General features: G+C 39.3%; 1 protein-coding gene across 2 annotated transcripts in view; it reads left to right on the top strand.

The window, feature by feature from the left end:
- Positions 1-382: 382 nt before the first annotated feature.
- Positions 383-23,703, top strand: part of exoc6 (exocyst complex component 6) — a 37,146-nt gene continuing 13,825 nt past the window's right edge. Inside the window, exons 1-20 of one of the 2 annotated variants that reach the window (XM_062413876.1) lie at positions 383-501; positions 5,774-5,945; positions 7,058-7,105; positions 7,265-7,355; positions 8,056-8,101; positions 10,547-10,600; positions 11,682-11,832; positions 11,937-12,092; positions 15,023-15,091; positions 15,477-15,560; positions 15,777-15,823; positions 16,371-16,491; positions 19,640-19,711; positions 19,820-19,917; positions 20,510-20,615; positions 20,977-21,086; positions 21,230-21,341; positions 21,432-21,566; positions 21,725-21,904; positions 22,586-22,615. In XM_062413876.1, the coding sequence (XP_062269860.1) occupies positions 404-501; positions 5,774-5,945; positions 7,058-7,105; positions 7,265-7,355; positions 8,056-8,101; positions 10,547-10,600; positions 11,682-11,832; positions 11,937-12,092; positions 15,023-15,091; positions 15,477-15,560; positions 15,777-15,823; positions 16,371-16,491; positions 19,640-19,711; positions 19,820-19,917; positions 20,510-20,615; positions 20,977-21,086; positions 21,230-21,341; positions 21,432-21,566; positions 21,725-21,904; positions 22,586-22,615 (1,980 nt within the window). In that variant the 5' untranslated portion in view covers positions 383-403. The remainder of the gene's footprint in view (positions 502-5,773; positions 5,946-7,057; positions 7,106-7,264; positions 7,356-8,055; positions 8,102-10,546; positions 10,601-11,681; positions 11,833-11,936; positions 12,093-15,022; positions 15,092-15,476; positions 15,561-15,776; positions 15,824-16,370; positions 16,492-19,639; positions 19,712-19,819; positions 19,918-20,509; positions 20,616-20,976; positions 21,087-21,229; positions 21,342-21,431; positions 21,567-21,724; positions 21,905-22,585; positions 22,616-23,703) is intronic. The other variant, XM_062413877.1, reaches the window with a different exon arrangement.

The following is a 23,703-nucleotide window of genomic DNA, read 5'->3' on the forward strand; positions in this document are numbered from 1 at the left end:
CATTTATAATATAAGAAATATTTTTTGTGGATTAGTACTTTTTTATTTTGTTTCAAAGGTGAAAGTAAAAGATAAAAAATGGACATAAACATGTCATACAAAGAAATATATATGTACATTATCATAATTTTTTATTTATTTAAATAACATCAGCAATCAATAAAATTATATTTGTAAATCACAATTTGTCTCATAGGGCTTTAACAATGTGCAACATCCTCTGCCGTTAACCCTCAGCAAGAGTAAGGGGAAAAATAATTATAGTTATAGTTCAGGTGAACGTCTGATGTGGAAACAAAGCTGCTGTCATACAGGTGACACTTGTAGAGCGCCCCCTACAGACCAGATGTCGCACTGGCCTGTGCTCCGCTGCAGCTGCAGCCACAATACACACATAACAATCATGGCGGAGAATGAAACCCTGGAGTGTATAACGGAGCACGAGCGGATTCTACAGGAAATAGAGAGCACCGACACGGCTTGTGTTGGTCCCACTCTTCGGTATGAATCCACGGCTCCTCAGAGAGCACCTCGACACTAGAATATCTGTGTGTGTGCTGGCATCACTGACATTATCAGACCTTTTGTCCATTAGCTAGCTTAGCTGACCTAGCTACCCGGCAGGCTAACGGTCTTTGCTATCAGGCTGTATGGGGTGAAATGAGCCGTCAGCCTAGCTGGCATGCAAGCTAACAGGCTAACGGCTATCACCGAGCAGCATTTCTACCAGTTAAAAGCAGCTCTTATAAATCTGAGTGTGGGGGGTTTCCACCTCCTGTGTTCTCAATGACGCCTGGTGACCTGTCAAAAAATGTAAACATAATTTGTGGGTGTGGCTGTGGGACTTTTCATCTCACAGATGTTGACTGCTAACTATACCGTGTTGTCGTGCAACAAAAATAGAAAGTAACGCTACTGACAGTCATGTGTGTCATGGTAGATGAGTCATGGTGACCTCCCTAGAACTGTGTTGTCTGTTTGTCTAAGAGCTTGATGACGGTCTAACTGGATGAGGAACTACTCAGGCTAACGTTCTCTAGCAATGCTGCATCATAAGCAGGTGCCAAGCTAGCTTCCAATGCCATAGGGAACGATATTCATTCAACAAGTGAATGTTAATGATTTCAGGTGAATGTCTGCAACTTGGTCACACACTGTGAGTCACGTACTTTGTCACAGGCTGTACTGGACCTTCAGCACACCCGGGGCTAATCGGTGGCTATCTGCTCTTAAGGTGCGCACCTCTGGCTGCCTGTTTCATTTCCGCAATTCCTCTATGATATTATCAACACAGTCACTTTTTAGCAGCATGTTATAATCTTAGATTTCAGTCAGGTCTTTTACCTTGTCATTGGCTACTTTACATTCTTTGAAACATTTGAAAACAGAACCAAGAAACCACCTTAACAACAGCGTTCCTCAAAGCTGTATGCTTTTTGGTTAGATTTCACCGCCAAAGATTTCATTCTTGTTCTGTGTCCTCAATGCAAGTGGGGTCACTGAAGTGTCCTCCACTGTGACCTGGCCTTTGTGCTCCTCTCTCCTGGATGGGGACTAAAACTGCTTTTCAGACAACTTACAAGTCAAGATTGTCTTCACCTCCTGCTAGAAAAAGTACAAGGGACCACTACTCAGCTTAGGTGTCTACCCTCAGCTTAGTTTAATGGCATATTTAAGGATATTTACCAGTGTTCAATGAAAATAATAGACTATGGTGTAATAAACATGTTCCTGTAAATTGATCACTGATATTAAGTTAAAATTTCGACTTTATATATGCAGGCTGTGCAAGGAGGCTTCAGTGCTCACTTCAATTGTCACATTATGATGTCTACTTTGTCCCCAAGGAGCACATTTGCTCCTAAGCTCCCTAAATTCAGAAACTTTTGGGGCACAATGTACATTATTCAAATAATACATATTTTCTTAAAAAGACAACACAAGATATAAACAAGCAGAGTTTTTATTTTTATTTTGTTTTGAAGTTCACTAGGCTTTGGACTTTTTCTGTTTCAAGATGTTTGGCACTGATTCAGAGCTGAGACGTTTAGTATTGAATATCTGCTATTGTCCAGAAGTTATACTTATGATAAGTATATCTTGATTAAATAGCCCCTGACTTATTCACTTGAAAACTAGTTAATCTCATGAACTTGAACTCTTGAACTAAATACCGAAGGTCGTTGTTCAAACATTTCAAGTTAAAATTACTGATATGATATGTTATTTCAACTGATGAGTAACAGTAACAGTCATTCAGATAAAAATAAGAAACTGCGGCCAAATGTTTTCTGCACAGATTTGTTAATGATTATTATTGTTGGACCTCAGTGAACATTCGTATCTTTACAACCTCTGAACTTGATTGTAAATTCACTATGACATTCATTTTTTTTCTGCTGGTATATGCTATTGCTATAATGAGGTAGTTGTTCTTAGTTCTAGATGCATAGAGTCTGCTCAAACATTGATGGCGTCATTATCATAATTGTGTTGCGTTACATTTTGTAATATGTCATGTTATTCAAACGTAATAAATACATTTTATAGCTCACACACATCTATTTTTAGTCCAAAATGCAGGTGAAATAGTTGAGCTGTACAACAAGCCATGTTATTTGGGGATATCTGGGATGCTTGGAGGTCACAAATTGGAAATGTTAAATTGACTTCCAAGTGGTCTTGAATGCAGCATGACACATGGGTGGTTAAAAGAAGAAGTTATAACAGCTATCAAAATGTATTGTCTGATAAAAATGTATCTGGGGGTTGGTGGTATGACTATCATTTTCACATATTGGATGGTGTCATGGTAAAGCATTGTAATCCACAGGCTACTTAAACTGGCTGAAGTTCCTTCTTGTCCTGGCAGGAAGCAGGAACACAGTAATCTATTTGTTTCAACAAGCACCTGCTCTCAATTATTAATAGCAGGAAATAGGAAGCTCATAAGGCAGCATGGAAACTAATGAGGACTGGACTGCATGGATGGGCCTCTGTCCAGTTTGCATATGCTGTGCTGGGCATTATATCAGGTCTAATGCATCACTTCAGTTATGGGAGGATCTCTTTACTAATTAGTTATCGAAGACAAACATAATTCTGTCAAGTTTACTATTGTAAGGATTTGCTGCTTATCTTTGTGTCATACACTAAACTGAATTGTTTCCAGATTAAGCAAACTAAAGCAATTTTAAATATATTTTTTTACATTTTGTAGATTAAATGAACATTTTGGAAAAAAAGATTTATCATTAATGAAAGTGAAAAAAATGTTTTAACCCTAAAAGGGATTCAGAGTGAAAGTAAACATTTGATGAGGCGAGGAAACATCTGATTTGCTTAACAAAATACCTCCTGCTTTGTTGTCTTGACTACTGCAATGCTGTGGCTCCCCAGTACCCTGTCTTCTTCAGCCTGTGAGTGAATTATTGCCACCCACTGATCTGTAGTGTGGACTATGCTCTGCTCTCTGTCACCTAGACTGGCCCTCAGGTACCAAACTCTGGCACGGTTTGGTTTAATGTGAGTTGGTCTGTACTAATGTAATCAGGTCGGCACAAAATCCACATTATATTTTACTTTTTTACTTTTTTACTATTTTACATAACACATTCACATGGTATTTTAAGATGGACATTTATCTTATCTAGTATATACAGAACAGAAGGGCCACTGATTAAAAACCAACAGCACAAGTACGATCTGGGAATATACAATTTTTACAATGTCCGCAGCACCTTCACTGAAATTACTGACTTATTTTTTAGCGTTGGTTGTTTACTCCTTTTTTTTTTCGGGACTCTGAAGTACGTCTCCTACTCCTTTGTTTCTATGTGGCCTGAAGATTTTGTGTCACGTTACACATGCTGGAGCTGGAAATACCCTGCAACACAGCGACTCCTCTTTAGCATAGATGTACATTTTCCACAGTAGCATCACCAATTGTCCCCCAGTACGATGCAGCTGTGTACCTCTTCACTGTCGGCAATGGTGGCCTCTACCTCCTCCATATGCTGTAGTTCCTCCACAGTCTATTCAGGCTCATTTGCAACACTTCCATATCGTCCATGCCTTATAGTTGTTCTAATGTTGTTTGGATGTTTGATTCCACTGCCCCTCACTCGATCATACAAAAATGCGAAAGTATATGTTCGAGTTCTAGCACACAGCAAGGGAGCTTGCAGAAGTCCACTATAATGTAACATTTGTTATCTGGTAGACTTTTGGCAACAAATATAATAGTATATCTCAGTCCAAGGCAACACAGTGGGAAATTAAACATTGCTCATATTCAAATAGTATTGTAACAATACAAAGCAGATTGAAAGTACGTGAAGTTCCTGTTCAAGGGAATTGCACAGAAAAGGAACTGCAGCAGATGAACAAATGCCTGGTTCACCAGCTGTATCTGCTTCATCTCTCCAGGTCATTCTGATGTCTGATTTCATTGTATATTTGAATCCATGTGATTTGAATGGCGGTTGCCTGCACACGAATATTTACATTAACTTGATTTGGTTGGCGAGTACCCGTGCTGTCCTAATAGTTGAGATTTTCTCAACCTCTTCTTCATTCAGCACAAGTAAAGCAAAGCCACAGAATTACAGAGCAGTTTGGCAAGTCAAGGCATTTCCCCATTTGAAGTGAATGAGCAATTTTTCTGTTGAGGCCTCCAACAAGTGTGAGTGTTCGTCAATACTGCTTGCAGCTTTAATCCAACCTTGATCTTGGATAAAGGTTATTTAATTATAAAAGCCTTTATTTTAAACTTTGTGTGAGACTATGAAATGCACATTCTATTTTAAGAAAAAGGCAATAGTATAGTAATAACAGATTCTATGTGAAAGGAAGGCTATAAAATGTCAAGTTAGTGGCAAAGTGCTAATGGCGATGTTTGTGTGTGTGTGTCTAAATCACATGTAATTGTTCCACTTTAAATGACAGAAACAGCAATGTTCCATTATTAACAGTTCAAATGTTTACAGACAATATGTATTTTCAGTTCAAAGTAAATGAATCATAACAGTATTAAACTAACTATTTTGCTCAATGAAGCAACAGTGCAAAACAACAAGTTAGGGTTGGTCTATGCCTTTTGGACAATGGCAGGATGAATTAGACTATGGAGGCTGCACAGTTTAGGTGTGCGATGTCTGAATCCCTTCTGTTGCTTATGCTGCCTAAAAATAATCCCTTGTTATACAAACTTGTTGGTACTGTTTTACTGTGACGGAGACACTCGATTCAATTCTAAATACAACAATTTAATCTGGTCCTTTAACGGTTACTGGTTGGAAATGTTGGCTATTGCACAGGAAAAACCCTACTAAATCAATACTGTTCCAGTGTATTAAAATGTATAGGCACTTTTAATAATAAGAGCCCATGTGTTATCCTGTATCAGTGAAACTAGATATGAGGTCATAATGCCAAATATCAGTGTCAGAGATGTTCAGAATCCCAAAATTACACTGTTTACAGCATTATGAATTTAGCATTTCAATCCTGCCTTCACTAGATGGAGCTGTTACTCCAAGAAAAATGAATGGTGGTGTCAGTACTGTAGGCCATTGGCTCATAGATGTTGCCGATTGGACATATCAAGGCTGTTTATTGCAGCTGAGGAACCTCCATCATGCAAAGTGACATATAAGATTAGATAAAATGTGAATCCATATCATTCAGACAGTTATTCTGAAAGTTGTACTCTGTAATAGTCTATAATTCCTTTTCTTCTATCCCTTTTCCTCATCTCTTTTGTGTCTTTCAGGTCTATTTACGATGACCAGCCCAATGCCCACAAGCGATTCATGGAAAAACTGGATGCCAGGATAAGGAACCATGACCGAGAAATTGAGAAAATGTGCAATTTCCACCACCAAGGCTTTGTGGACGCTATCACAGAGCTCCTCAAAGTCCGCACTGATGCAGAGAAACTGATGGTAAGATAGATTACTGTAGTGAAGGTTACAATATCTCGGTTACAGCTGATAACAGGACCCTTGTATGATGAAGTAAGACATAGTAATTATTATATAGTTATATCATTTCATTTGAAAGCTTCACTGTTGAAAGGATTGTCATCAAAAAGCCGACTGGTCAATTTGGTCATGGCTCTCAGCCGTGCGTCAAGAGCCGAGAGTTCAAAAATCCCCACCCAGAATCGACAAGTTTGTCACTGAATCTGTGAGAAAGAGCCTGTCACAAGCCATTAAACCCTATGAAAGGCTCAGTGCATTAGCACCGGGTTCAAGTCCCCATCGCCTGGTTAATCAGAATTTTCCTGCCTTTGATCTTGACCCCTCATGGACAATGAGCTGATTACGCAGCTGCACTGAGGGAAGTAGAGAGGGAAAAGAGAGGGCATGGAGAGGGGGAGCAGACAAAGTGAGGTAGAACAGATAGACATGTGACAGCATGTATGGGTTAAAGCAAAACAAAGGTATTCATACATTCTAAAATAGGATTAGACTATCAACAAATACGTCACTTACCAACCATATCAACATTTGAAGATTTGCATCAACTCCACTGTAGGCTATTTCCACACTTACATTTTCATTTTAAGCTTTTAGCTCTGTATCAGAATTTTGATTAATTACCTTTGAAACATATTTAAATACATTTTGTATAAGGTCCTTTCTTCACTTACCTTATTTAATGTAAATGTTACAGTAAACATTCACATTAAATCAAACGTAACCTTATATATACAAATATATACATTTATCTATTTAGCATTTTTTAAATCCTCACAAATATGTTTCATTATGAGAAACAACTGAGTAACTTAAAAAACAGACCAAATGGACTCCGTAGTTTATAAGATATGTTGCTCACCCCAGGGCATTTGTTTGGGACCTTTACAAGTTGCAGACTGAGCCAGTGGAGCTTGATCTATAACATAAGATGTTTGTTGACAAATAAGGTATATCCCTGAGCTTATACTATAAAGTCTTTATAAAATAAGTAAGTTGTCTGAAATTTAAAAGTATAGGAGGCATTAATTAGGAAAAGAGGCTGTTTTAAACTGATGATGTTTTTGTTTTCAAAGGGTCAAGTGACAGACACTAATCGAAGACTACAAGAAGCTGGGAGGGAGGTAGGTCTGCGTACGCCTGAATGCATGAATGTGCAGAAGGTTTTTATTGTGCTTTTTGAAAAGAGAGTCGTGCGTCAAACATGACCTTGATTGACCCAGTAGTCAACAATGGTGGCCTCTTTCTCATTGTCTCCTTCCACTGTGTGTTCCTTCCCTTAGGTTACAGCTCAGACACAGGAGGTGATCTGCTGTCGGATCCAGCAGAGGAACATGACCACGACTGTTGAAAAGCTCCAGCTCTGTATACCAGGTACTGTTGCTGCCTGTGTGTCAATATGATGGTCATTAATACACTTAATTCTAGTGTAAATGTGCTGCCTCAAATTTGACTTGTTCAACAAAGAGCAAGTTTTGCGCATTATTTCCCCAAGTCAGCAAATATTCCCACACGCTTGTCGTCTGAGGTTCACAGGAGGCTGGCAAGATACACTCTATCCACTCCATCACAGTGCTTTCATATAGAGATAACAAACATCAGCATTTCCCACAGAATTGATACAACCATGGCAATAACAGGGTGCATGTGCATGCAGATCACTCTCCACATTCCAATTGACAGGCACACAGGCTGAAAGGTGAAGGATAAGTTCTCACGTGAGGGAAAGAACTGCATGCATGCCGCAACTGAAGCTGAAATTATGAGGTCTTACTGTTTGTGTGGACAGTAACAACCATAGTGTGACAACGCAAGCAATGTGAATAGTGGATTTTTCTCTGCATATTGGCTGTGCGCTGCGCTGGCGACCTGTCCATTGTATACCTTGCCTCTCGCCCCATCTCAACTGGGATTGGCTCCAGCTCTCCTTCCACCCTGACAGGATAAGGGTATAGATAATGTATTGATGGATTTACTTTGGTTACAGATTTGTTGTTTAGGAGCCAACTCAATAAAAGCTTGAACCAAAAAAGCCTTCTACTTATCCACTTTCACATGTTCTCTTCTTTTGCAGTGCTAGAAATGTACAGCAAACTGAAGGAGCAGCTGGAAACCAAAAGGTAACAACAAGTTAGAATGACAAAAGTTGGCAGCTCATTTCATGATCGATTAGTCAGGTCTGTTATTATACATTGTACACACTGTGGCAATGTCTCCTGAGGTGGGGTTAGTAAACTAGCCAATGCTGTGCCTTGTGTTGCTCATGTGACAATGCTGTCTGCTCTCTGGACAAAAGCTTAGAAAAATGGCAGAGGCAAAGAATGCTAATGATACAGCAGAGACAAGTCGTCAAGAGATTTTTCTTTGGTCTTACTGGCGGATCATAAACAGCTATAAAGTTCATACTGCAGTGATGTGCTGCAGGGTCCTTTTGGCAAGATACTGAACCCCAAATTGCCCCTCAAAGTGCTGCCATTGATAAACTGTATGACTGTGTGTGTGAATGGTTGAATGGCACATCCTGTACTGTAAAGCGTTTGAGGGGTCAGCAACACTAGTTTAAAAAAAAAACAATAATCGCTTAAAAGTCGCAAAAATCGTTGCTCATTATGGGAACAGTTCAGTTTCTTTACAATTTTTAAGGTCTCGACCTTAGTGTGCCTTGAGATAATGTATGATATGATTTGGTGCTTTTACAAATAACATTTCATTTAATAAAATTGACTTTAATACAATTTTAGCCGTTTCTTAAGAGGTTAATATAATTTTATTTAATATAATTTTATTTAATGATATTTAATTGAATAAAATTTTATCTAATCAAACATCTTATTTAACCAGTATTCATGATGCAGGTTTCCTATAGCTTTTCAACTCTTCTACTGCTCTGAGGGTTTGATTGAACTTTATTCTTATACCCATGAACTTGATGTTTGGCCACATTTACATGCCTGTCTGTATAAAGAGGAGAGGAGAGTTCACTTTAGACAGGAAAATAATTGCCCTTTCTTGTTCATTAGTGTGTACCAAAGGAAAAGTCCATTCACTGGCAGGACAATTGACCCTCAGTGTGCCCTTGTTTAGAACAAAGCCCCCTCACTTCAGCTCTGCCACAGCCAGTTAGACCATGCTGGCCATCCTGTGGGATCTGTGTGCATGGAGGGTACTTTTAGCAGTAATGACATGGCTTATACACTGTTACCATGCATTGGAATGAGTTTGTATTGCTCAAATGCACATTTTTAAACTGTATGTGCTGATGCCCATGTCACATTCTATTCAATTATCTGCCACTTGCAGCCTTTGTGTCCTCTGTCCTGGTGCCATGCACTCTGACAAACCTTTTCACTGTACAGTTTATGAGTCTGTCTTCTGTTCATGTGTATGAAACACATTTTACACACACTCACCAACCAATTAGATCCCTTCACAGCCTGCCTAGCAGCATAACGATGGGAGCTCAGCACACTGACCCAAAGCTGAACCCTGGTGATGTGTGCACACTGTGACAGACCAAAGAATGAAACACAGGTTTCATTATTATTAATTATTTATTATGTATTGTTTGTATAGAACTATAAAAGAGATTTAAAGTTATGGTATTACCTGCTAGTAAAATAAAGACCCAATTCTCCAGACTTATCCACAGGTAGGTTCACAGTTTCTTAGCTCAGACTAGTGATACCATGTTTGCTCTTGCTTTTCAATTGATTTTGTTCATTTTATTTATTATGATTCCCCTTCATCCAATATGTTTGACACCTACTTTTGACAATAAAATTTGACCTTTTTTTAAAACACTGATTACTTTTTAAATAAATTAGACATAAATCTGTTTTTTCTTACGTGCTTGTTTCTCTGGTACTTTAAATTCTTTCAGAACAGCATCAAATACTTTGTGATTACAGTCTTCATTCCTTTTATTAGTAAGCCTTGGTTTATATGTAGTCTGACAGCACGTTGCTAACTGATCCAAATACAAAAGCAAATACGTTTTAAAGGTTCAGTGTGTAGAATTCAGTGACACCTAATGGTGGAGTTGCATGTTGCAGCTGAATACCCCTCACCTCACCCTCCTTTCACAAACATGAAAGAAAACCTGTGGTATCCTTCAGTTGCCATAAAAACTCAAAAGGTGTTTAGTTTGTCCAGTCTGGGCTACTGTTAAATGTAGCCCAGACTGTTAGATGTGGTTCATCTAAATTCGTACAATTTAGATGAACCACAAAATCACTGGATTAGTGACAACATCACTAGGATTATTTTATATTCAATTTCTGACAATAGATCCCTTTCACCTAAATCGTACACAATGGACCTTTAAAAGAATAGTAACACAATTTGTCAAGTATACAGAGAGGAGACTGGAAAGAAAAAGAGACTATGGATGTTACAATGTAAGAGCATAAGAAAAGGATCATGGCAGTTAAACTAAAACAAGCTTCACAAACTTAATATTGGCACCTGACCTTTATTTTAAGACTAATTTGAAAATCTGTCCTGTAATAGTTAAAGGACAAAATGACTGTGCCACCTTACTGATGGTTTGTAGTTTGTTTCTGCAGATACTATGCTGCGTTGAAAACCATGGAGCAGCTGGAGAAGGTCTTCATCCCCAGGTAAAATAATGAAACTCTTTATAACATTTACCTAATCTAAAGACTGCATTAATTGCATCTTTGGCAACTTGTTGAAGAACAAATAGAAAACACCAAAAAAGTTGTGAGGGTAAACATGTTGGCAAGTAATTGTCCAGAGATCCAGGAAACACAGAGCAACAGTATTATTTAAGCTGGGGGCTGTCGCGATACCCTGGTATTGACAATACTTATAATACTTATAATACTAATACTAGTAATATTTAAAAAGTAATGATTGATATGTTGGAAATACACACATGATTATGTTGAAGCATGTCTTGCACATTTCTTTCTTTCCATCGTGACGCAGAGTAACTATTTGGTTTACCCATCAACGTGATGGTATTAGGTATTAGTTATAGTTATTTCCCTGTCTCTGTCTACCTCGCTCTCTCAAAACTTGTATTCACTACAATAACTACAATTTACAATACTGTTACAACTGTTGGTTAACATGAAATTGACTAATATAATTACTATTATTATTTTTTAAACTTTCCGTAGATATTTTAATTATGTTATATTTGCCATGACAATCCGATATCATGACAGCCTTGATTACAATATTAACCAGTTAGTCTCTTACACAGGCTGAAACTGGATTGATTAAGTGAGAAACTGAAACATAAAAGAAAATTCTGGCCAATAAACCATAACAATGACCTGATAGAAGCTTAGAAGGGAAAAATAGAGTAAGGTATATTTATTAGTGCAGCTCTAAGACTTATTCTGCTTTGCATATTGTCCTATTCCACTAACTTGTTTCAACAGGAATTATATTTCCCGAAGGAAGAAATAATGCCATTTCATGAGTATTCAAAATTATCTTCAGTATAAGAGCATCCTCTTAAGGTTTTTTCAAATAGTATTGAAGAGAAAGTACAGAAACAAATTTAATACATTTTAAATCAGTTTGGAAATCCAGCTTACTGTATTGTTGCCTTATTGGTTGAATGGTCTCATTTGGTTAAATTTCCAGTTGACTTGCATTCATTTGAATACAAAAATATATGTCAGTTGAATTTGAGTGTACGTTGACAAAATGAAATTGGGTCAACAGAGTCAGCCAGTACAGGTTCTGTCAAATCATGGCTGAAAACCTCCCCAGACTGAGAGAGGAGATCAAGGAGATCTCAATGTCAGACCTCAAGGACTTCCTGGAGAGCATCCGAAAACACTCAGACAAGGTTGGAGAGACTGCCATGAGACAGGTATGAGCCTTTCAAAGAGTTTTAACATTTCCTCATTGGCTTTTAATAGCTATTAATCACTTAAATGATCTGTGCGCATGCGTGGGTGTGTTATGTCCCACCAGGCACAGCACCACAGGACCTTTAACAGAGTTGTAACAAAGCAGGCCAGTATTGGTCACTACACCAAGCCTGTGTACTCCTTTAATGGACGAACACACACTCACAATGGTCTGATGATGGATGACGACACAGGAGATGAGGATGAAGCAGATGAAGAGGTAAGGAATAATTGTGTACACAGTCAAAAAGAATGTGGCCACGTGTCCCACACCACCTCTGAGCGGCCATACAATTGGTTCCGGTTCTCTCGAGTTTGCACATATGAACGACACAGCAGGAGATTCTCCAATCACGCGTGTTCACAACAACAGACGAATCTCCGTGCTGTTCAGGAGAGGGGCCGCCCAGCAGGCAGAGGCAGGAAGTAATGCATAAATTCTGAGATCACATCGTTACGAGACTAACTGAACTGGCTCACCTTTGATAAATGCTGGCCCTATTCTCATCTCTAGCTCCTTGATGTTCACCAGATAACATTTAATTCAGATCTTGCCCTGTATGCAGTTTACTTGAATCATGTGCCTCAATTCCCTATGTGCAGCAAGACTACCTGACATGGGATATTATGGATTACTTGCACTTTTCCGCCGAACCTCCTGATGTCCAGCGGGCCCCGTGAACCATAACGCGGTCTGTTGGGCGTACCCTTTAGCCATGCTAAGCTCGACCAGCACAGTCGCTGTGGTTTGTTTAAAGTTGATTCAAGTAATAGAGGATTGTCCCTGTTCATAATAAAGTAGTGGAGAAGAAAATAATCTGCAGGTTAGTTACTGTCTTGACCGGAGGCTTGTTGGCTGGCTATTTGCTGTCAGCTGCCGTTATGCAGCTGACAGCTCCTCGGTCTCTCAGGTGTGTCGAGTTTTCCACTAAAAAGTGAGTTAGTACCAACCCCTGTGTGGAGAGTCAGTCTTATTCTACCACCTCGCTTTAAACCTAACATGACACCTCAACCCAAAAATAAATATATTAACAAACCTCCTAATGGGTCATAATAAGCACAGTGACACTAGCACCAGCCCTTATCAACAAAAGTTTTCTTAAAATCTTTCTAGGTGGCATTGCTGTTTCATCCCGGGATGTTCTACATCAACACGCCCACACACTTGTGGTAAATCTTCCGGAGGATCTTCTTCTGTATTCTCACATGGGCTCATTTGGACATGATCCAGAGTTCTTACAGTGCTGGCAGAAGAAACAGCCAGTCAGGAGAATGTCAGGAGATTATCTGGAGTTCAGTGCCTGTCTGAAAGCACCTTTACTTAGTTATTAATCTATTGTGTTGGATTATGAAGCCAGATCATTCAAATCCTCCTCAAACCTGATCGTCTTATGTGGTTTGAGGCAGATGAACTGTGTTCACACTTAATGCTGCACTTTTTTTCATCATGTGTATGGAAAATGCATGCCTCATAAATTCTAGAACCAATCAAACAATCACAAAGTAATCCCTATCAGTTCTGGTTGGGTCCACTATAACTTCTGATCTGTGTTGTTTTTTATTGTTAAAATGCAGTTAGTGCAGGCCAGCGGGGGAGTAGTGAGGGAGGATAGTACGGCAAAAGGCAACTTGGCTAATGTGCGTCTTCCCTGATCCTAAAGAAGTGACATTGCTGTAAATTGTATGAATCAGAATCCCTGCACTTGTGTTTGGATGCCTCAGGATGGATGTTTTTTTACCAGGTCTTAATCAGGTTTATGTTTTATGCGCGTTCAAAACTGGCCAGTTAAAAAACTGGAAAAATACATGCCTCCTGAGAAGGGTTTCAACGTTGCAAATCTTTTATTGGATGCAGTATCTTATTTGTAGGACTTGTATGTACAAGGACGGTTATTCCCATTCAATCTGCTTAGAAGTGGCATCTGAGGTGCGTCACTTTCATTTTTTGACTACAGTAACATGGCTGCCAGCAACAAGTTGAAAAAATGTTAGCCTCCATATGCAGCCACAAGGGGGCCTCAGCGGCAAAGTAAACTGGAGGATATTAGTGCCCCAACATAGGAAGCCCTTCATAATTGGGCAGAAGGGACAAAAACATCTAGGGTCAATCAATATATTTGAAAGCCTTCAATCCATCGAGGGATATCGATGCTACATTGGCTTTCCCTTGATCAGTACATGTAGAATAAATGTGGCTTCTGCATGAGATGAGCTATCGGGTTGGAAGATAAGTGGGGATTGTTTATCTGGCTAATTACCTTTCTATCAAAGATATGCAGTGAAATGGGTCTATAACAGGGCAGATCTTTTTCTTCTTTGGAATGAGTCTCTCTTAGAGCTGGATATCATTCTTAGGAGGAGCAGGGTGAGGCTGTGAACAAATCTATAGAGTTCTCAATCAAATGCTTGTCTATGTTTGGGTCATAAATGTTCAGGAATGTTTGTGTGCAAAAATGAATGCTTCCACAGGCCATTTTACTATATACCTCCCATGTTGGTCTGTAAGAAAGCGAACAGCTTGACCAGGAAGGCATCTGAAGCAAATGATGACCAGAAAACCTGTGATGTCAAACTAGACGTCATTGTGCATTGCTGGATAGCTTGGGCCCAGTAGCCAGGTTGGGTTGGAAAGAATGGGGTGCATGGTCCATTTTAACCTAGCTTGATGACAAGTTTTGAAACAAATTCAGCGGGTTTACTTTCCTCTTCACCCTCTTGTATGTTGTGTTAACACAGTCTTAATCTTTTTTCTCAGAGAGGAAGCCTTGAAGTCGAGCATTTCAAATTTGAAAATGGCTTTTCACTTCTGTTAGCTTTAAATGCTTCAGCCTTGAATGTAGAACTAACACGGAAATCTCCAGACAAAGTTTAGTGCGGTGGCTTCGCTGTTGCAGTGGGAGTTGTTTGTATGCTCATTGTTAGCAGCTCCAGTGGCTCAGCAGTTGGTGTGCCTGGCTTCGTAGGAAACTTTACAGAATTTGTCATGCTCTCAGTTCAGATAGAGGGAGTCCTCTGAGAAAAGCATTGACCAAACACATCTAATACATATGCTTGCACACTAGCTCCCCCTTTCCTGTAGGAACAACATTGTTGCATCAATGTAGAGTAAATATTTGACAGTAATCACATATCCTCATATGTGTTTGACAGGTTCTTACAGCTCAGGACCTTGTGGACTTCTCACCTGTTTACAGATGTTTACATATATACACTGTGCTGGTAGGTGTTGTGCACAAAAACACACACACTTGAGTGATAACATTACCACATGTTGAAGGTTCAATGAAATGTATACTATGTATACTATGTATGCTGATTACTACATTTCTCTGAATTTGATAAACTGCGAAAATCTGCTAATATACTGCAACTATGAGCTATGACTTAATGCAGTGGAGGCTGCTACCGGCACTTCTCATCATTAAAAACTTTATTTCAAAAATAAGAATTATTGTAGATTTATACTTTAAACTGATCTGTTTCTCCACTTAAATGAATTTGGATTTTTTTCTTGTAACAAAAATACAGCCTTGAGCTAAGAACTCTCCCCATCAGTATTTGCAGGATGGATATTAAAATGTGTTGTATTTCTCCTTGTCCACAGGGTGATCGAGAAACATTTGAAAACTACTACAGGAAACAGAGGAAAAAACAGGCCAGGCTAGTGCTGCAGCCACATGCTAACATGGTAAGGAACACATATCACAACACACATATAATGCATATTTATGAAGTTCAAATAGTCAAATCAAATTTGCTTTACTTTACCCACAGCGATTATAACTTGCAAAACAATCCTGGCTCATTGATGCAATCCTACACAATGATCACCTATATAATATTATATGCATCTATTCACTCTGTGTTAACATGGCTTCTTCTGCATGTTTCCATTTATATCCAGCATGAGACAGTGGAAGGCTACAGAAGATACTTCAATCAAATTGTTGGGTAAGATGTTCTTCCTATTTCTGTACAGAATTTTACCCTGAATATTAGATTCAGCTGACCTTAATGGTCCAGTTTGTAAGATTTAGGTGAAAGGGATCTATAGGCAGAAATTGAATATAGAAGTAATCCTAGTGATTTTTGAACTAGTGTGTTTCACCTAAATTGTAAGAGTTGTTGTTTTTCTTTACCCTGGAATTAGCACTTTATATTTAAATACTTTATATTGACATTAGGAGCGGGGTTTTCTACAGAGGCCGCCACATTTGTTTTTACAGTAGCCTAGACTGATCAGACTAAACACCTTTTTGAGTTTTTATAACAACTGAAGGCTTCCATAAATTCTCCTTAATATTGGAAGGAGAGGGTGAGTGAGGGGTATTCAACTGCAACACGCAAATTCACCACTAGATATCACTAAATTCAACACCTTGAACCTTTAAAAGCTCAGTTTCATAAGGCAATCAAATCAAGTCTTGAGACATCAGCTCTGTCTGTTTCAATTTCAGTGAACTGTGATAAAAGTATTGAAGTGTGTGTGTTTCATCAGGTTCTTTGTTGTGGAGGATCATATCCTCCATGCCACACATGGGCTGGTGACTAGAGCTTTCACTGATGAACTCTGGAACATGGCCCTGTCTAAGATCATCGCTGTGCTCCGCACACACTCTGTAGGTGCTCAAAGAGAAACTTGCATGCATGCACACACACACACACACACACACACACACACACACACACACACACACACACACACACACACACACACACACACACACACACACACAGCCAGCAGGGAGTTGATTTTAAATGAGAAGGAGACTGTTGAGAGTTAAGAGAGATAATAGAGCCTGCTGTGGATCTATTTATCCTGGAAGAGCCTTTATTCACAGTCTGACACACATACACACACACACACAAACAGGACACTGTGGAGGTCCGTGCACCCACATACACACCACTGATGTCACTCTCAAGAGAAGAGGTCAAAACACACATACGCATGCAGCCAAAGAGGAGGTCATTGGGGCCTTAATGAGAGACAGATTGCAACAATAACAGCAGATTAAGAAGGCATATTCCTGACCACTGGGTTCCAGTCAGTTGTAAATGACTCAGAGGATTATGCTAACAGGTCAGAGAATGGGCTACACAGCATGGGATGAGAAGATTAACAAAGACCCTATGTCCCCCCTGGCTTGCAGCCCCTCTGCTGGGCCACAGTTCAGGCAGTGCCACACAGGTTCCTGCACTTAGAGCCACTGCATTGTCAGCCCACAGAGAAAAAGTAAGCCAGCCCGCCACTAATTCACTGTAAACATACAGAGAATTTTGTGTTGAATCCTGTAATAAATGTTAAATGTTCTCCCAGGATTTGATCTGTAAAAAGCTCTAAATACACTATTACCAGTTCTGTGCACCATCAGTAATAACATCAAAATAAAATAATACACTTACATACTGCAGCCTGCAGAACTGAAACATTATGCCATATTCATATACAGTATTGATCATGATATGGAAGCCGTGGACTAATATAGGGAGGGTACATCCTTGCTTCTGCTGTGATGTGCTGCTGTTTAGTGGAGTCTCCAGCTGATTGTTGACGTGATTGTGTGTGTTTGAGTAAACAGAGAGGCTGGCAGCCGCTGCTTTACATCAGACCTCAGGTTGTGTTAATTGACTCGGTTGATTTACACACTCAACTCTTTTTCTCTCAGGGTCATAAATCACTCCATCCTCCTGAAAAATAGAGCCCCTTCCTCCTTAGGGACTGTTGTTATTTCCGTAAAGCTTTTACTATAGCCATTTTCAGACATGACCTGCGGACAGACTGTCCGTAGAATTGGGTCCAGACTTTCTGTGGATGTTTCCTTTCACACATATGCAGCGGGAGATTCTCTGCTCAGACAAGTTCACAAGAAAACATAACTCTACGGAGCATTCAGGTGAAGGTTGGTTCATCAGGCAGAGGCAGAATGTAATGAATTAATTGTGCTACGAAGATCATGTGTCGACCATGCGTCGGCCCTTATCACCAAAAGCTCTCTTGCCATCTTCATCAGTGGCCCCGTCACGTGGGGGTGTTGAAACCATTATCCTGCAGAGGATCTCCTGCTGTGTTGTCACTTTGGCTCCTCTGGACTTTCTGCAGACTTTATATCAGTGGACTGGCTGGAGAAAGTTGGCCGTCTCTGACCTGGCCTTCTAGTATAAAGTCAGGGGAACCCCCGCTGGAATCACCGCAAGCGAGTGGGGATGGGGTTGATGACGGGTTCTAATGCGTGACAGACGAAAAAAAGACAAGCTCAAAAAGAAAAAAATTATCTCCACTTAAAAATATGTAGACATACACGTAGAAGACACAGACGAAGATGTCAAGTGAGTTTGTGGTGATGATAATAATAATAATAATAATAATAATAATAATAATAATAATAATAATAATACAGACACCGTCGTCTGTTGTTGTCAAGAAAATCAAGTGAGAGTTTAAAGGTCACTTCCTGCCTCCGGCTGCTGCTATATGCTGCTCCAGCTCTCTCCTGAATAATCCAGAGGATTTGTTGCTGTTGTGAACTTGTCTGTGCAGAGACCCTACCGCTGTGTTGTGCATGTGTAAAAGGCAAACTCTGGGTAAACTCCGTTGCCAATTCTCTGGATTTTACACTCAGGTCATGTCGGAAATGTCTGTACAGCCCCTCCGCAAAATGTCTGGAGGTTTTCTAGAGTTCAGTGCATGTCTAAAAGCAGCTTGACTTAACAAGGACAACTTTTTTAGATTTGACTCTTACTTGAAGTAATGGTAATTTTCATTGCAATGAAGCTGAGTCCGAAACTATGACTTTGCTGCCGCAGTCAATATTCCCTACATAATAAATACTTAAATTTACATAGTTAGCATTTTTGCCATTTTCCATTCCTTTTGATTGAACATCGAGTGCCCATGATAAGTACGCTTATAAAATGTCAGGGGTAACATATCGTGCATTGTAAGGTACATTTTTGTGACCATGAGTGATGTTGGCTGAGCTTTAACCATTGCTGGTAGATTTTGCAATCCAAGATTTGTCATTTATATTGATAGAGCATAACATGGAAGGCCAAAAGTGAAGGATTGACTTCAAGGAAGTTAATGTTGCTCAAGTTGATTGTTATTGATTTGTAATAAAGCAGCACCTGGGGGTTGACTGCTGCAGCTTTACTAATCACTCTGATGGTCACGCACATTGTTATTCAGTGTTTCAATGACTGTAAAAAATGTCAAAAGCATGTCAAAAGCATAGTGGCATAATACCCCTAAAAAATTCATACTAACTCATTTTAGTTTACAAGTTGTCTGCAAGTTGCAGATTAACAGAATCAGTCTTTTTATATGAGTAATAAGTAATCATTTATTACAGACATCCAAATATTGGACAGTCACTGCCTTGTCTCATATTTTGGATGATTAGTTCAGGGAAATGGAAGACAGTAAGCTAATCTGAGTAGTTATGTTCATTTTCTTTTTGTGACTTAATTCACAATGACTGATGTTGAATAAATAGAAATGCTCCCACACTCAAAAAGCTTGAGCTGGAGGCATCATGTTGTCTGAGGTATTGCCTGTCTGTCCGTCAGTACTTGCGTAAGCCTGTCTCTCTGTCTCAGTCTTATGAACACAATATCTCAAAGGTCATTGTGACCTCACTAGATACTTCTTTGTAAATTAGAAGTTTACAAATCTTATTAGCATTTCTTCAAAAATTATCATCTTGTTGTTGCTACTGTTCTCACAGATACTTTAAGTGATGCTGAATATTTGTTATCTATCTCCAGTCTTACTGTGAGGACCCAGACCTGGTCCTGGAGCTGAAGAACCTCATAGTAATCTTCGCTGACACACTACAGGTTGGTCCAGAGCCCGACCGCATTTGAACAGCTTCTGAATCTCAAGTGTTTAGAACAACTGACATGAACACACTTTGTTTCCTGTACTGTCTGTGTGTGTATGAACAGGATTATGGTTTCCCAGTGAACCGCCTGTTTGATCTGCTTTTCGAGGTCAGAGACCAGTACAATGAAACTTTGCTGAAGAAGTGGGCGATGGTTTTCAGGTGGGCTTTGCTGATGTGTCGCAGTCTCTGATTTTATTTCTATCCATCATTTTATTTGAGAGATATTTGTATAATTTTGTGTTGAAAAAAACATGCAGTTGTGTTGTTTCCTCATATGTTTTCCTCATACTCTTAATAGATCAAATCTCCAACAACACATGTGGTATTAAGAACAGCTTTATTTGGCCCCCACGACACTTCTCATTCTCACAAAAAGTTTGCTTTCAATAATTTATTTGTTCTTTAATTAGATAAATTAAATTAGTTTAATCTGTTTGTCTTAAAAGATTGTTACTTATCCATCTTAGCTGAGGTCCCTCCTTAATAACAAAAGCTGTCAGATAAAGGTGTGTTTCTCTCCTATTGTTGTCGTTGTTTAAATATTGGCAGTGATTGTTGTCACTGATTACTACAAGATAATACATCCAATGCATGTTGTCGTCTCTGGAGGAAATTTGATGAGAACCACCAGAAACACAACAAACTACTTTTAGAACAACAGATTGTGTAGAAGAAAGAAATAAAGAAAGTTCCACTACTCATACCAAAAATGTAAGTGTACACGAACACTAAACAGTGTTCTTTTCCACAGGGAGATCTTTGAGTCGGATAACTACAGTCCCATCCCAGTGGAGACAGAGGATGAGTATAAAGTGGTTGTCAGTCGCTTTCCCTTCCATGATGCCGAGATAGAGAAGGTAACAACTTCAAGTACCAAAGACTCTTACACTCTAGCTTTACATCAAAAAAGGTTTTATTACTTAATTCTACACACATATAGACATATACCAGAGAAATACAAATATAGTTAAGAGCAAATATTCACAAAGCAAGTGTTAAAATATTTTTGGTTCATTATATGATCGTGGCAGTCTTCGTAATTCACAGAAAACTACTTGAGTTTTAGCATTTTTAATGAATTGTCATTTGATTATTTCAATTAAAGATAAAAAAAAAACGGAATATCTCTAGAAGCAGAGTTTAAAATGACTTACTAATTAGTGAGTCCTTTAATGACAGTTCTGTGTTTTGGGAACGTGTGTCTGTGTCCATATGCAGCAGGACTTTCCGAAGAAGCTGCCAATGTCCCAGTCTGTACCTGTGATCTACACACAGGTCAAAGAGTTTATTTATGCCAGCCTTAAGTTCTCGGAGTCACTACACCGCAGGTATGTCACTGTATAACTACTTTCTGCTCAGTTTGAGTTATTCATGATGGAAACTATAACACTTCCATATACGTTGGGTCTTGCCTGATTATATATCTCTTTGTTGTGCACCTTGAGAACTGAAATTTAGTTTGTGTATCCAGTTCAACAGAGATTGATGACATGCTGCGGAAATCCACCAACCTGCTGCTGACAAGAACACTCAGCAGCTGTCTGCAAAACCTCATCAAGAAACCTCACATAGGACTGACTGAGGTGGGAACAACGCTGCTCTTACTAGTCAGTTGCACACAGCAACAGGGGTTGGGATATGTGACGTCTCAAATTGCATCATTCTTTCTATAGCTGGTGCAGATCATCATAAATACCACCCACCTGGAGCAGGCCTGCAGGTATTTGGAGGAGTTTATAACAAACATCACCAATGTCTCCCCTGAAACGGTACACACCACAAGACTCTATGGCTTATCCACATTTAAGGTAAATTGAATGTGGACTCTTCTTTGTGTCCTCATTTTGTCTTTTTGTTAACTGTGCAGTTTGTTGTTGGAATACCAAATGGTTTTATACAAACACTATTTCTGTTGTTTTTGTGCAAAGGATTTTTTCAAGTCTGACAAATTGCGAATGTTTTTCAGGACGCTCGTCATGCTGCAGAGGGAGAGATCTATACCAAACTCAACCAGAAAATTGATGAGTTTATCCAGCTTGAAGACTATGAATGGGGCATGAGTGAGTCAGATGGTCGTGCATCTGGATACCTCATGGACCTGATCAACTTCCTGCGGTCCACCTTCCAGGTCTTCACACACCTTCCGGTGGGTCTAATCCCCCTACTAGCTTTGACCCACTGAACCCGGCACCTCTCTCTGTGGGATATTGTCTTTTTGATTTTGGCTTTGAATAATAGGAATGTGATAATTCTTTCCTTCTTTCCGTGTTCCATCAATCCTTGTCTTGCTATCTACATCCCATCCCTATTAAAGTGTGTCTACTATCTGAAAGTGAATTGACTTTGTGACTTTGAAGTTGAACTGAGTGTGTTGCATTGGTTGTCTGTGGTTATGCATGGGAACAGTGCTGTTACTGACTCATAGGGTGCCATGACATTATCTACAACTGGATGAGGCACATTTGGAGATACTAAAGTTTGAAGGACTTGGTCAGTAAATGTGTGTTTGGCTGCCAGCTGCAGCCTGTTGGTTGGACCGCTATGGAGCGCCTGCCTGCTTTCCTGTCTACCCTGTCCGAATTTAACTCAGTTTTATGTTTCCCAAGAATATCTTTTGTCTCCCATCCACACCTTCTGCAGTAGAACTGTGCTTGAACTGATTTGCTTTACTCCTTTATTATGTTGAATTGTTAAGCATGCAAAATATCGCTAGTTGAATTGACCTCCTCCAGTCCATTTATTGTTGCCACCTTTCTTTTCCTGTCCTTTCCTTCCTTCCTTCCCTCCCCCTCTTCCATTTTTGCTTGGTTTGGGGTTGTCTGCTCAGAATAACAACAATGACCATGCCTCGATGTCGGTGAGTATTCCTGCCTGACTGTTACAAAACTGTGCTGCCATCTGACAGGCAGTGGGGAGATGAAAAGCATGCTCATTTTTGAAAGTGGAAGCTCCACTACTCCGGTTGGTTCGGCTCCTTTTGTAACACTTAGTGAAAACACTTGGAGAAAAGTGTTAACATTTACTTTTGAGCTTTTAGCTATTTATTATTCAACTAATACATACATTTTTTAAATCCTCAATTAATTCCTGTGCTTTTTTATCTAATCAGATATGGGTGAGATATGAAAGGTTGTTATATAACTATTGAGTGAAAGCATTTGGGATGCATATTGTATTTTAATCGTACATCCTTTGTTTTCATATGACGTCATTGTACAGTTTGTGGTACTCTAAGAAGAAGTAAAAGCACACATAGAAATGCTTTTGAGAAAATGCTCAGCCCCCAGTGGTTGATACAGATAAGCAGGAGAGGAGACACATGTTCAACAATGAGTTGGAAAAGTTGCAAACGCTGTTGCAATTTGAATTTGTCTTTATTGCAACTTGCTGCCAAGGCAAGTTGGCAGCAAGTAAAAGGTGTTTACACGCCAAAACATCACACCAAAAAAGTGCTGTTTGTTTTCGTAAAGCTTTCTGTCTAGATCACAGTGAAGAGAACAGTAGGAAATATTGTGCTCTCTGTTCTTCTTCACACTTACTGGGGCTGAGGGGTAGACTGGTCAACCAGCCTCCTTGTAAAAACTCATCGACAGGATTCACCTTGAGCGAGTGGACGATTTTTCAACCATGCAACAGATAAAATATAAATACAAATATCTAAGGAGGAAAAAGCATTTAGATTGAATAAGCAGGTTTTAATGCTGCTCATCATTTATCACTGCTGTCTCTCTGCTAGTCACTTATCAGCATGAAGGATAGTAACAGAGATGTTGTTGGGCTGCAACAAAGGAAGTTAAACACTCACTCATATACCTTTGATTACACAAATGACTGTATAATTTTAATATGGATGTTTCCTTAAGAAGCTATTTTTCAATATGACTTTCATTACGGCTGAATTGTCCTTGCCATCGGGGTCACCACATAACCCATGTGAGAATAATT

This window comes from Platichthys flesus, chromosome 20 (genome assembly GCF_949316205.1).
Source record: "Platichthys flesus chromosome 20, fPlaFle2.1, whole genome shotgun sequence".
Lineage (NCBI taxonomy): Eukaryota > Metazoa > Chordata > Actinopteri > Pleuronectiformes > Pleuronectidae > Platichthys > Platichthys flesus.